This window comes from Poecile atricapillus, chromosome 13 (genome assembly GCF_030490865.1).
Source record: "Poecile atricapillus isolate bPoeAtr1 chromosome 13, bPoeAtr1.hap1, whole genome shotgun sequence".
Taxonomy (NCBI): Eukaryota; Metazoa; Chordata; class Aves; order Passeriformes; family Paridae; genus Poecile; species Poecile atricapillus.
Genome location: NC_081261.1, coordinates 9,673,209 through 9,687,141, shown reverse-complemented (window position 1 = coordinate 9,687,141; position 13,933 = coordinate 9,673,209). Strand labels below are relative to the sequence as shown.

The following is a 13,933-nucleotide window of genomic DNA, read 5'->3' as shown; positions in this document are numbered from 1 at the left end:
CAGCCAGCAGCAATATTTTGTTACTGTCTATGAAACATAGACTGCATCCCAAGTTAGGAGCAGCCGTTTTCCGAATCGCCGCTTTTACCGTTGCTGTGGATTTGCCTCTTGAGTTGCCATCTGAAATGCTCAGCCCCTGGCAAAACGCTCCCTGAAGGTGGGTGGGCGCCTGTGCCGGAGCTGCATCAGTGGCTTTGCCTTCATGCTCTGCCTTCTGCCTTGCAGAAAAGCCTGAGCTGGATGAGATCACCCTGGAGCGAGTGCTGGAGGAGCTGGAGACCATGTGCTACGAGAACATGAATATCGCCATCGAGACCGAGGAGGGCTTGGGCATCGAGTACGACGAGGATGTGGTGTGTGACGTGTGCCGCTCGCCAGAGGGGGAGGATGGCAATGAGATGGTGTTTTGTGACAAGTGCAACGTCTGCGTGCACCAGGTGAGCCCCTGAGGGCAGGGTGGCAGCGCTTGGCTCTGCTCATCACGCTCGGGTACCCTCCTCCTCTGCCTTCCTCCCATCCCCACCCATCCCTTCCTCTGGGCTGCTGGATCCTCTGAGCTTTCCTCATGGATCCCAAGTGCAGCTCCAGAGGTGTGGGGATAGCAGTGGGGTCTTGGATAGCTGGCAGACAGCAAACTTGCTTTTCTTACCTTTTTAGCCCCAACCATCTATAACTGCCCACAGAAACACACAACCAGAGGTTGAAGTGCCCCTTCCTCCTCATTCTCTGGTATCTGTGATATTTTATTTTATGTCTCCCTCATCCTTTAATATGCTTACTTCTCTTTACCGCATTTATTATCCAGTGGGATCTTCAGCACCCTCAGGTGACCAGCAGTGTGTGCAAGACTTAGCTGTTGGCTGGGTGGGATGTGGGTCTGCAGTCCTGTGCTTGCACAGACCCCCACAGCTTCCTCCTCATCCTCTGCTTTATCTGGGGAGTGGTTGGACCTTCCAGCTCCAGCACTGCAGTCTCACATGGTGAGGTTTCTGTCCTAGCTTCCCCACTGTGTGAGCGTGGGATTTCATTTTATTTTGCTGCCTGGAGGAAAATAAATTTTATTTTTAGAATTGAATGCAAATGCTTCAGGCTCTTGCTGGGGGGAGTCTATGGGCCTCCTGCTTTTGGGGTAACCTTGACAAGGGGAAGGCAGCCACATGAGGGTGTCCTGGGTCCCTTGTGGACCCAGGGAGGTTTTAGTGGCCGTGCTTCAAGGGGAAGCGCTGTGTAAGCCCAGGTGCTGGCAGTAGCAGCACCTGGGCTTCAGCCTCTGTGTGAACAGTTTTGGGTTTTTTTAGTTCTAACAAGAGCCATTTGCTCATCTTTTGGGCAGCTTTTCCATCAGTGCTTCCTGGAGGTGGGAGAGCACTGGAAATATCTGTAGGAGGTGGGTGTTTTGAATGGTTTCCATCAGTGAATCAGATTCCACAAAATACCAGAATGATTCAGGGTTGTGTTCAGGGTATTTTGTATGTCTTGGGTTCTTTTTTAACAAGCCCAAGTGGCAATGTCAGGCTGTGAGCTGGCATGAGCCACAGCAGGGACTCAGGGGGAGCCGTGGCACTGTGTGTTCTCCACTTTAAGCAGCAACCCCACTGCTGCAGAAGGGGACACAGCAGTCTGGATTTCAAGGCTGTTGAAAGAAAAGAGGGATTTTTAGTTGTTTTCAGGGAGTAAAGTCCAGCCCTAAGCCCTATGCCAGCCCATAAGATGCCCATGATTTAATCTCTGCCCCGATTTACACCCTAAGCCTCAAAGTCCAGAGGCACAGTGCAGGGTGTTACATGGCATCGTGGTTATCTAACCTGCACTGTGCCTTTGCCAGCACCACATCCCAAACCTGCTGGGAATGATGCTTTCCTGCGAGCATATGGGTGCTGGTGCCATGGGCTTCACCAGAGCCATGCCTTGTCCTCCTGCATGCCATCAGGAAGGGGCTCAAGGCACTCAGTGGTGGGTTATGGTGCCAGGTGATATCGTTGTGCTCACTTCATATGCATAACACAAGCCATGAGGCTTGCTATTAATTCCTAAAGTCAAGCTTTTAGAAAGCACGTGCAGTTGTCCTTTTAAAATTGTCAGCGAGGTGGAACCGTGTTACCCGCTGTTAAATCACAGTTCATTGCTCTCACAGTGACAACATCACATTTCTGTTTAGCATGGGAATGATCCACCTTCAGTTTCCAGCCACCATGCCATGGGCCTGTCATCACTGAATTCCCTTTCCCTGGTGTGGGCACACAGCTGAACCTGCCCTCTTTTCCATGGACCACACCAAGCTTGTCTATGGCTTGGCATCCTTGCTGGATTTTTGGCATCTTGTTCTCAGTGATGTTGCACCCCAGATAGATGCAGCAATAAAAATAGCTGTGCTGCTCCTACTCAGCATTCCTCTGGCTTCATGTTTCTGGAGCACCTTCTGCCTCTGGTGCTGCACTTGGAAGAGTGTGTTTAGCTGATAATGCACCTTGTTTCTAGAGCTGTACCTTGTCTGGGACAGAAGCCCTGTATTTTCTTCTCAGGAGCAGAATTGCACCTTCAGCTGCTCTAAAATCACTAGGAATAAATAACCAAGATCTAAGAGTCTGCTAGAGATGGGCACCTGGTCATAATTCCTGCTTTCCCCTGGATTTTGAGATGAGTCTGCCAGTTCATTCTGCTGCTAGTACATATCAGGCTGATTCTTGACTGGTACTAAATCACATGTTTTATAAAACATGTTCCAGAAATGATTTATCTGTCAGATTTGGAGGCACTATGAAACACAGTAAGTCTCCTTTGAACTGTGTAGACTTGAAGCAATAATATTTCCTCTCTTAATTCCTTGTTATCCCAATAATCTGTTCACAAAGTGGCTTCTTCCACTTGCAAACCACTATCAGTCAATTTGTGATTTGGGGCAACCTAAAATCGTGTTGTAGTCTGTTCTGGGCCAGTAAAGACTGATGGCTGACTTTTGCCATGCTCACACATCTCCATGTGTCCCCTCTGTTCCAGTTTCCCATCCACAGCACTGTCACTTGCAGTGACAATGACATGCAGCAGGAGAAAAAGCTATTCTTTTTGAGGGGTAAACTTCAAGAAGTGGAGCTGATGAATGCCCAGGCTCAATTTGCAGCCACCAGTGCTGGGAGTCCATGTCAGCACTGGCTGCTTACCTTCTGTAGGGATGTCAGAGCAGCCAGATGTAGAATTAATTACATCTCCTCACTTTAAATAGGGACACAGCCCTGTGTTAATGCCCAAGGCAGTGTGTCGCCCTCTGAAAACCCTTTAAGTGGGAGTTATCAGGACCTGACAGTTAAAAACCGTCTGGTTTTAGTAGTAGCTGTTTAATACAGTCATAAATTATGGTTGAAGTGGAAAGTATTTATCATTATGTGATACGGCTTATCATTTGGCTCTTCCCCAAGTACAGAAGAGAAATATTTATGAAACACTTTGGCTTCTTGGTGTCCTGTGTTACCACAGCAGGTCAGGGAGCTCCATGGGCAGCCCAGGCCCTTCAGTTCTCACTCGCTTGTCTGGAGACTTGTCTGTGCCCCCTTTATATGTGTCATCCTTAAGACTTACTATCCTTTTTGGTTCCTCCCATCTCATTTACATTCATGACTCTTGGCTTCCCTTTTTTACCTTTCTGTAGTTATTTTTGCTTCCCCTTTGGGCTGTGCTGGGCCTGTAACCAGTGCGGTCGAATTTCTCAATCATGGGCTTGTGGCTTTTCAGCCCTCAGTGACCTCAGAAGATTTCTCTGCATAGCATTTCTTACTTTTCCAAGTCATTGTGGGTCAGGAACAGGCAGGATATGAGCGGGCAGATGTCTGCACCACAGAGCTGCTGCTGGTGGAGGCCCTGCCCCGCCAGGCCTGGAGCCAGGCAGGTGCTTGGCAAGAGGCACAGCAGCTTTTTATACTTAGCTTTTACTTAAAGCCCAGGACACACTGATCCACCATGAGCATGCATGTGAAAACAAGGAAGGCAGTAAGGAAGGACTTCAGCTCCCTGTCCTTGCTGCGTTGAGTCTCGTGTTTGTTGGGATGCAGTGAGAAAGTTGGGAGTGATGGAGGCAGTCTGGGAGGATGTCCATCCTGGGCTGCTGGGTTAACCCTCGTCCCTCATGTCTCCACAGGCGTGCTATGGCATCCTGAAGGTCCCCATTGGGAGCTGGCTGTGCCGGACCTGCGCCCTCGGTGTTCAGCCCAAGTGTCTGCTGTGCCCCAAGAGGGGGGGAGCGCTCAAACCCACCCGCAGCGGGACGAAATGGGTCCACGTTAGCTGTGCCTTATGGATACCTGAAGTAAGACATTTTCCAGCCTCCTCCTGACACATGGGTGGGCACAGCCCTGGTTTCAGGTCTTGGCCCAAGGGTGTTGATTAACAGTGTAAATAACAAATACAGTTTGGCTTATCAAGCTATGCCAGAGCCGCAATGCCAGGCAGTTATCACGCCGTGTGTTTAATTAGCAGCCAAGGGGCACCCTGTTAAGGGAGGGCAGAGAATTGGAGTGCAAAGCCACGGAGGTGGGGAGCATACCTTTGAGCAGAGTAAAGCTAATTTCATATGCCCATCTGAGATACACCTCAGATGAGGAATTAATGTAGAGGAAAAACCAACATACATTTTTCCTTCTGTGACATCCAGATTTGTTTCTGGTTTTGGGTTTTTTTCCAAATTACAACTGACCCTGAAGAATAAGAAATGTAATCCATCCTTCATTCAGACTGCCACAGACACCCCCTTGGAGGAGATTTGGGACCGTAGCTGATATTTACAACTTGTCTTCTCTCTTGTGGCCAGGTTAGCATTGGATGTCCTGAAAAGATGGAACCCATTACGAAGATCTCACATATCCCAGCAAGCAGATGGGCTTTGTCCTGCAGCCTCTGCAAGGAGTGCACTGGGACATGCATTCAGGTATGTAACTTGGCACTGAAGAAACTCTGACCTCGGGGATTGTGCCTGTATTAGCCACTGGAGTCTTGAGATGCTGAAGGACATGGTCTGAATGACTCTTACTTCTGTTCTGAGTAAACTTAATGACAAGAGCCTATCAGGCATCATCAGATGTTGTTTGCAATCATTTAATGCACTGAGTGCTAGAACTCTAGATTAACTTTCTTTGCATAACACAGTGGTGTTGCTGTAGTGACACTAATTACTAGGACTGCAAATGACCTTGGTTTAGATCAGAAGCCTCCAGGAGAAGGGCTTTTTGAGGCTGCCAGGAAAGTGAGATGCTCATGGGATATATAACACAAGTATTTCACAGAACTGAGGGGGGGGGGGTCAGCCTTTCAGTTTTGGGGAAATCAGGGTGCACAAGGGTTGGATAGTCCTCACTGACTTGCTGCCTCAGAAAATAAAGTACTTACCATGTATGACATTTCCACATTTTCTATTTTGCCACACCTAAGGAAACCACTGCAGATACCTGATTGCCTGCCCTCCCCACAGCAGGAGAGACAGACATTCTCTTTTCAGATAGAAAGCAGGATTCTCCAGGTTTTATTATGACAGAAGTGGGACATAGCTTCCCACACCATGATCTCTGTTCTTGGGGAGCAGAGCAGAAGCTCCCATACAAAATACAGCACTCTTGGTGTGAGGGCATTTGGGGAGCCCTGCTGAACCCCATGATTCCCCCTCCTTCCACCTGCTTGGCCAGTGTGATGTCCTGGTGGTCCCAAAGCCATTAAGCTTTGTAAAATTGAGAGAAATTTAGGGATGTGTCCTGATCCCAAGTGATCAGCTTCAGTACCTCAGCAAGAGCTGCATGGTGGAGGTTGGTGTTTGCAGCAGTGACCATGGACCACAAGCTGCTGGATGGTGGCAGAAGGACAGCAGGGATAGGAGCTCTGCAGGCTCTGCTGTGTTTGTGCTGTTGTCTTGGGTTTAATACTTTAAAGGCAGCTATTTAAAAGTAATCCCCATAGTTTGAAATGAAATCTCACAATACTTCTTTAAATCTGTCACATTGACTCATTTTTTTTTTGATGGCTCTGGGTGCTTATTCACCCTGCCAGATGGAGATACTATGTCAGAATGGCAACTGCTTTCAAAGAACAGAGCGGCAGGGAAGGAAGCAAACAGGCTTGGCAGCATCAAAAAGAATTCAGTGTCTCTCAGGCTTCATCCTCTTAGTGCCATCATGACATGGGAGCTGTGAGATCCCGGGGACTGAATGGATTTGCATTAAAGGTCACCTGAGATGGAACAGGAGCCTTGCTGTCCTGGAAGCTTATGGTTTATAAGTCTTCATGAGATTGCCACTGGAGCATTTACCGAGGCCACCCTGCTGTGTGCAGGATGGTTTTGATTCAAGGAAAAGGGGGAGAAGTGGAAAAAAAAAGCAGCCAGTGCCTTTATTTAAGGATTTATGGGGTAAATTAACACCCATAGGTAAATAAATACGCTCTGTACTCATCCATGGTACAGAGCTCTGTTTCAAAAACTTGTGTTTATGGAGCATATTTTATGGAGCATATTTTTGCGAGAACCTGTTTATACAGGTGGAATCTACCCTTGTCAGCGTTTTGGGTTTGTGACCCAGCTCTGAAAGGGGGATGTTGTTTTCTGCAAAAGCACTGGATGTTTGCTCCTGGCAGCAGCAATCAGGTGCTGGAGGTGGGCAGGTCTGCAGAAGGAAGGAAGTTGCTTCCAGGAGGGGGTTTTCCAAGAGGGTTTTATGAGGCAGAAATCTGGGAGGCAGGCTGGAGGAGTAGAAGACTGTCATCCCAGCAGAGCATCTCAGAGGCACCACTGCAGCTTGAGAAAGCACCCACCTCAGACACATTTGCAGAGACACACACAAGAAGTCTTTGTAGGGACCTCTGTGTATGGGGGTGTTTTTCCCCATCCAAATTTGACCATCAAAAGGGAAAGAAACTGAGAAAAGCCCAAGGAAGGGCTCCCCACTGCTGTCCATGTCTTTGCCCTTGCTGCTGCATGTAACTCAACCCCTGCTTTCTGGTGCAGAGCTGTGAGCCCAGTGTAACCTGGTGTGACCATAACCAAGCCTAAACTGCCTGATGCTGTGCAGAGATGCAGCTCTGGAGACACCCTTTGCCTGACTCCTGTTAAGGGGAAGTCATTACTTCATGGTGGTTCTTGTGGTCAGACATCAGGAGATGCCAGACAGCTCAGAATGCAGGAGGAATTTTCTTGTTTGCATTTCTGAGATGGAAAAGAGAGTGCCAGGAGCCAGGCTCTGGTGCAGCCTGAGTCCTGACCATGCTTTTTTGGGACTCCACTCCCTCCTCCTCACATGTCACAGCGGCTGGAAGAGCTCATTGAGGCAGCACAGAACGCCAGGGCTCTCGGTTGCTGGCAAGCTTCTCCAAAGGGCACAATCTTCTGCAGTTGTCATCTTCCAGCTTTCTTTTTGTTGTCATATTTTGCCCTTGGAAATGTCCTCCATCTCTCCCCCATTCATCATCACTTCTCTGCTCACTGCCACCCACTCCCATTAAGCAAGCAGTGCCACTCGTCCTCATCCACTGGGATAACTGGTGGTTCCCAAAGCTGTCTTCTGCCTGTGGTCCTGAAAAGGCAGCGTGTGGCATCGGGGATAAGAGCAGAGTGTGTTGCCCATGCTGCCCCAGTCCCATCCATCTTCTGCCCTGCATACTCTGAGGAGTCTGTGAGGCTGAAATTGCCTAAAAATTGGAATCAGTTAAGCTCTACCAGGCTCCAGACCATATGTGGTCATGAAAAATCACATGGTAGTTTTTTAAGGATGCAGAAGTGTTGTGTCTGATGGCTTGGCCAGTGTTCAGCACCGGTAATTAATTATTCCTTCCTGAGCTCCCTCTCAGGTCTGTTGGAGGAGCCACTTCCTTCCCCTCAGACCCAAACTGCACCACCACGGCAAGCAGCTAAACTTCTGTTTGAATGTCCTTGGTAACTAAAATCACCTCTCTGTTTCTTCCCATTAAGAATGATTTTAGAACTAATTAAGAGCCCATGTTTAACCTCTGGAGCAGTTTTCTCTCAGAATTTTGTTTGGGAATGGATTTGCCTGAAATCCTTGAATGAAAGGTGCTGTAAGATAATGAAGCACAATCGATAACAAAGTGGGTACTGCTCCAATCTTTTGAGCCTGGTTTATTCTGTGTGGCAGATCCCTCCCTCCCGCCACAAGTGGCTTCATTCCAGTGCCATTCTGGGATGGATCAATATATTTTTATTGTTAGCTTGTCCAGGGTCCCTCAGTGGCTGTGGTTGACCAGGTATCTTTGTCGCCCTGTCAGCTGAGCTGCCTAATTATTTTCTGTTTGCATTTTGGGCACGGTTTCTGACAAGTGTTGCTTGCCATCTGTTGGAGTAGAGAGATCCAGGATGAGTGTCACTGGATTTGCTTTATTCCTAAGGTGGAGTGATGGTCATTCCTGTTAACAGGACTCTGTCCTGGCAGAAGACATGGGCGTGTTGTTAATGCTGTTTTTAGCACTGATGGCAGAAACAGAAGGGAAGGGACAGCACTGTGTGCACTTTAAAAGCCAGTGTGTGATATACTGCCTGCCTTGAGTAAATCTGGAAGCTGCAGTTCAGGCTGGGCTCCCTCTGTCCCTCCTACGTTGCCAAAAATAAATACTTGAGAATGGAGCTGGTGCTTCAGCTACATATGTGGCTGTGACAGGGCTTGTCCCAGGGGATGGCCAGGGTAGCAGGGCAGGCATCCTGTGCCCGCTGTGCTGGTGAGTGCCCTGGGCTGGCACAGGGAGCATCAGTGGGTGCCTCACAGTGCCAGGCTCCAAGCCAGTGCCAGCAGCACATCATAAGGAGTTGAGTTTTGCAAGTTACCAGATATTTTTGTGAACGATTTCAGACTGAAATTAGGACCAAATGGCCATTTTTAAACAGGATAAAAATGGTGTTGGAGTTCATAATCCACTTGCTTGTGGTGCCTGCAGGAGTTAGTGCCCAGCATTGCTGCTCAGAGCCATGCTGATACAGCCAGAGCTGTGTCCAGCTCTTCCCACTGCTCTCTGAGGCTTTGCAGTAGGGCCTGGAGAGCTCTGGAAGTGAAGGATTTGGACAATGCTTGCGTATGCTTTTCTTGGTCCTGGCAGCTTCTTGAGGACCAGCAGACTCATAAAAAAAGTCAAAGGAAAATATCTAAAAGCAGCAATGTCAAAAGTTCACCCCCGAGTGCCTGGGCAGGATTCAGGGCTGATGGATGGGATGATGATAAAAAGCTGTAAAACTTCTGTTCCTCAACTCCTACCAGAATATATTTTTCTTTTTGAGAATTAAGGTGCAGCAGAGCTCCAGTAAAACTAAATGGTTTGTCATCAACATTTAGGAAATTTCACATGCCTCCACCTGGTCATTCAGGGCACAAGTGCATCGTCATCCCCCACAAGAGCAATTCTTCCATTAATGCCAAAGTAGCGCCTACAGTAATAACCCACTTAAAATGTCTCATTATTGCAGTTTAACTGGTCATTAGCAGCTGGAATAGACTGATTTCTTATGGGTTATGGTTGAAATAATTACCTTACACTTTGAGCCATTAAAAACAGTTAATGCATAGAGGGGGAGAAGGTGCTGACATGGACACAGGCACAGTGCTGGCTTGTGGGAGTTCCTCTGTGGGACACCAGGCTGAGATTTCTTGCCTGTGGGATTCAAAGTAATTTAAGCCTGAGGTAAGTTAGGGAAATCATTAAAAAAAATGATTTGATGCAAGTTTGACAACATTGTAGCCACTGTACAAGTTCTAAAGCATTCATTTTGTGATGTTTTGCTCCAGTTGCATTTTTCTTTCTTTTTTAAATGGAGCAAGTTGGAGGCTGTGTAATTTCCTGAGGAGGAAGGCATTTAGGAGCATTGGCTGCTTAGATCCCATGTTCACTCCTAAACCCTGCCATGTTCTATGTGCTTCCAGCAAAAATGGCATATTGGCTTTAGATGTGGTAACAGAGGGGGAATAGCTTGAGGGTGAAATACAGGTGAGCATTTCTCCATCAGGAGAAATCCACTGACAGTCCTGATCATCCCATTGGCCTGTGCTGTTCTTTGGCTTTTGACATGTCTCGTTGGAAGAACCGTTGGAAGCTTCTGGTTATGGTAGGTGAGAGATGAGCAGGGCCCATGACAGAGGTGGATTAAAGAAGGTCAGGTGGCAAAATGCCACCTCTTGAACCCTGGGGCTCTTCTGCTTGTGTTTGTGGTGTTGGGCCCCTGGGTCTCTGCAACTGGGGCAGTGTAGAGGTTCCTCCATCAGGAACTCCCGTTGTGGAGCATCCATCACTTCATGGCAGGTGTCACCCTGATGGTCTCCCTGGGTTTGTGGCATGTCCTTGTTGCCTGTTGTGTTGGTGAGTGTCCCCTCAGCGATGGTGCCTTGCCCTGAGCCCTGTCCTTGTCCTGCAGTGCTCCATGCCAGCCTGTGTCACCGCATTCCACGTCACCTGCGCCTTCGACCACAACCTCGACATGCGGACTATCCTTGCAGACAATGATGAAGTGAAATTCAAGTCCTTCTGCCTTGAGCACAGCACTGGGGCCACCAAGTTGCCTGAGGAGACACGGACAGAGCCCGACCAAGCCCAGCTGGACTTGGAGAAGGTCACGCTGCGGAAGCAGAAGCTCCAGCAGCTGGAGGAGGACTTCTATGAGCTCGTGAAGCCTTCAGAGGTGGCAGAGAACCTTGACTTAAGTGAATCGCTGGTGGATTTTGTCTACCAGTACTGGAAACTGAAGAGGAAAGCAAACTCCAACAAACCGCTGCTGACACCAAAAACGGATGAAGTGGACAACTTGGCTCAGCAAGAGCAGGATGTTCTCTACCGACGCTTAAAGCTCTTCATGCACCTCAGGCAAGACCTGGAGAGGGTGAGTACAGCTTCTCCTTCAGTTGTGTGTCCATGTGCTCCATCAGGGCTGCTGGCACCCACAGACAGCACAAGCCCTATTCCCCCTGACTCAGTCTGTCTCCCCTGACAGTTTTGTTCTTTGATCCTCATTCAGAAATACAGCAGTGCTCGGTGTGTGTACATCATCCCTGCCAAAACACTGACATTGATGGAGTAAGTTAGTATGGGTCTCAGCTGGGGGTTCAGAAAGAAAAAATGTCTGCAGGGAGAGGTGCCTTGGCAGGGCTGGGTGGATGGGGGGCAGATGATGCTGCAGCTTATGTCCACTATTCCTAAGTAGTTTCACACCACAAAATTATCCTGTGTTGCCCCTCAGATGCTTTCCAGCAGCAAATCTTGGGAACACACTGTTATTTGCTTCCATTAAGCATCAAAGATGGGTGCAAGGCAGAGTGAGAGCAGGCCTGGTGGGACTGGGCATCCCCTGCCCTGCTGCAGCCAAAAGTGGGTCAGCTCCTCAGGGAGCTGCTGGTGGAGGCAGAGCTGGGCCAGAGGATGCAGATGGAGGATGCAGGCACCTGCAGCTCCCAGTGGTGCAGGACATCCTTGAATCCCCCCAGCCACAGCAGAGGAAGCAGCAGCCTCCAGAGCAGCTTTCTGGGTGAGAGGGAGCATGGGCCCACGTGGTGCCAGAGCTCCCTGGGCTGGGCTTGCTGCCACACCGTGCAGCTGCCTGTGGATTTGGCTGTATGGCTGCTTGCAGGGCAGGAGCAGGGAGGGCAGAGGCCGAGGAGGAAGGGCAGCCATGAAGGTGAGAAGCAGCAAGGGGAAGAAGCACAGGGGAAGAAGAAGCACACACAGAACCTGTGGTGAGATGGCAGAGAGGGGAAGGCCCAGTAGTGCTGCTGCTGGGGAGGTACATGGGCGCAGCACACGGCAGCAGTGGGGCAGGGACAGGCAGGGCAGGGATGCCAAGCTTGGCATGCACAGCCCAAGCTCCTTCTCCTCCTTAAGACCCAAGGCCTGCCTGGTCCCCCCTCTTCTGTCACCTCTCTCCTGCCAGAGGGGTGAATCCATTTCCCTTGCCCAGGGCCCTGTTAGACCACCCACTCATGGTGCAAAAGCCATGGAAGGGCTTAGGGAATCTCTAGGAACAAAGAGGAAGGAAAGCAGGAAAATAGCATTGCTTTGACCAGATGGATGTGGTGCTGTGGTTCCCTGAGCAGGGGCTGAGGGTGCTGTAAGTGACATGCTGTTCCCTAGGAGGTGAAAGTGGTGGGGATGCTGCCCCCTGCATGTCTGAACCCTCCCTTCAAGCTGCTGTGGGTCTGTGGCATAACAGAACCCATGGGGAGAAAGGCAGTGTGGGTGGGAACTGTGTTCCTGTCCAGGTAGAGGTTCAGCTTTGGACCAGCCCTCCCTGGTCCCTTGCTGCACCCACCTCCCCTGTGGAGCCTGGAGCCCGAGAGCCTTCTTCTGTCTAAAAATAGTTGGGTTTGAACCTATTGGTCTCTTTCCTGTGATCCTGTGGGCCTTCATCCCTGTGGTCATCATTGCCATCCTTCTGCCAGTCTGTCCCCACTTTGTTCCTGCCTTTAGTTACCAAATTTCCATCTCTGTGTTAGGCTGGGCTGGTGCCACCATTAGTGGGTCTCCAGCAACAGGCTGCATCTGCCTGATCTGAGGGTGACAAGTTCAACTCACTTTTTCCCCTCATCTGCTCCATATTGTAAATCTAAGCCAGTCTCCTTTGCCTCCTGCTGCTTCCTCTTGTTCCCAGCTTGGCTTTTCCAGCTGCACTGAACCACCATGCATCCCTGGGTACCATCTTTGCTCAAGGCAGCTTCTCTTTGATTTCTTTGTGTCAAAACTATGTGTTTTACCAGATTTCTCATTTTCCAGAGTTGCCTCCAGGCTTTGTGGGGTGTGCCCATAAGCATTCAGCCTCTGCTTAGCAGCTCCCTGCCAGGTTTCACTGCCTGGCCCTGGAAGAGCTGTTTGTTTGTTCTGCTTCCAAGAGTGGAACAATAAACACCAGCTGGATCAAAGTCCAGTGCTCAGATGGGTGATATGGATTTAAATCCAATTGTGGGCAGAGCATCCCAGGTATCTGGTCCTGCACCTGGCAGGTTACAGCCCCCCTGTTTCACTTGCAAATAGTGAGGAATCACATGAACTTGGGATCAGAGCTGGAAGCCTCTGAAGGTTTTCAGAGGGTGTTCACAGGATGTCATGTTGGATTTTAGCAATTTCAGCAATTAATCTGGCAGAAGTGATTTTGGGGCTGATAATGTTGTAGGGATCCAGGAGCTGGGGAGGCAGAAGCAGAGAGCAGATGACATGGGGACAGGCAGAGTGATGGTGGTTCCCTCTGTCATTTCTTAATCCCTGACATTTCTGCATTTCAGTGTCAGCAAATTAAAGTTATTTCCTGGGAATCCTAATACAGTCCCCCCATTTTATCTAGGGCCTTTTTTAACCCTCGTTGCCTTTTTTAAAATGCTTTTTCCAAGGACTGGGTGTTCAAATTAGCTTTAACAAAAAGCTGTGGTTTCCAGGCTTTCACACCAGTATCTAAACTTGGCTTGAGGAAGCAGCACTGGGTGGTGTTGAGCTGTGTAAGTGTGGGTAAATACCAGCAGTCTCTAAGCAAAGCTAATGTTTTTTTCCAGGAATATAAAATCATAGAGAAGAGATACGGCCAAACTCTTGGAGATTCAGGTTGCCAGAAGCAGTTGTTTTCTTCATAAAGCAATAGTTTGATGTTTTCTCCAATCCAAAAAGAAAAAAAGAGAACATAGTAAAATATGCTATATAACTCCCTGCCTTGTATTTACATCTAGGGGATTCAACAACAACAACAAAAAAAGAGCAGCTTTTTCTCCTTTTTTTCTAAACATTCCTAAATTGTATTTAAGTGACAAGTGAGACATGTAAGTATGAGGGGTTGGCTGCAGTTGTCCTGCTGCCCTCACAGCCTTTGGTGGCAGATACCAGGTAAGCGTGGGATGATGTCCTGGCTTGCTCTGTCATTGTGAGACTTTCAGAGGCTCTTGGCCACATTGGGACAATCCCCCATGCCTGGAAATACTCTCTGCAGAGAAGAGTGTGA

General features: G+C 48.9%; 1 protein-coding gene across 3 annotated transcripts in view; it reads left to right on the top strand.

Moving 5' to 3' along the window:
- Positions 1–13,933, top strand: part of JADE2 (jade family PHD finger 2) — a 71,828-nt gene that overhangs the window by 45,743 nt on the left and 12,152 nt on the right. For all 3 annotated transcript variants that reach the window (XM_058848959.1, XM_058848956.1, XM_058848957.1), the window contains 4 exons: positions 226–437; positions 4,130–4,297; positions 4,799–4,915; positions 10,379–10,840. In XM_058848959.1, coding sequence (XP_058704942.1) covers positions 226–437; positions 4,130–4,297; positions 4,799–4,915; positions 10,379–10,840 — 959 coding nt within the window. The remainder of the gene's footprint in view (positions 1–225; positions 438–4,129; positions 4,298–4,798; positions 4,916–10,378; positions 10,841–13,933) is intronic.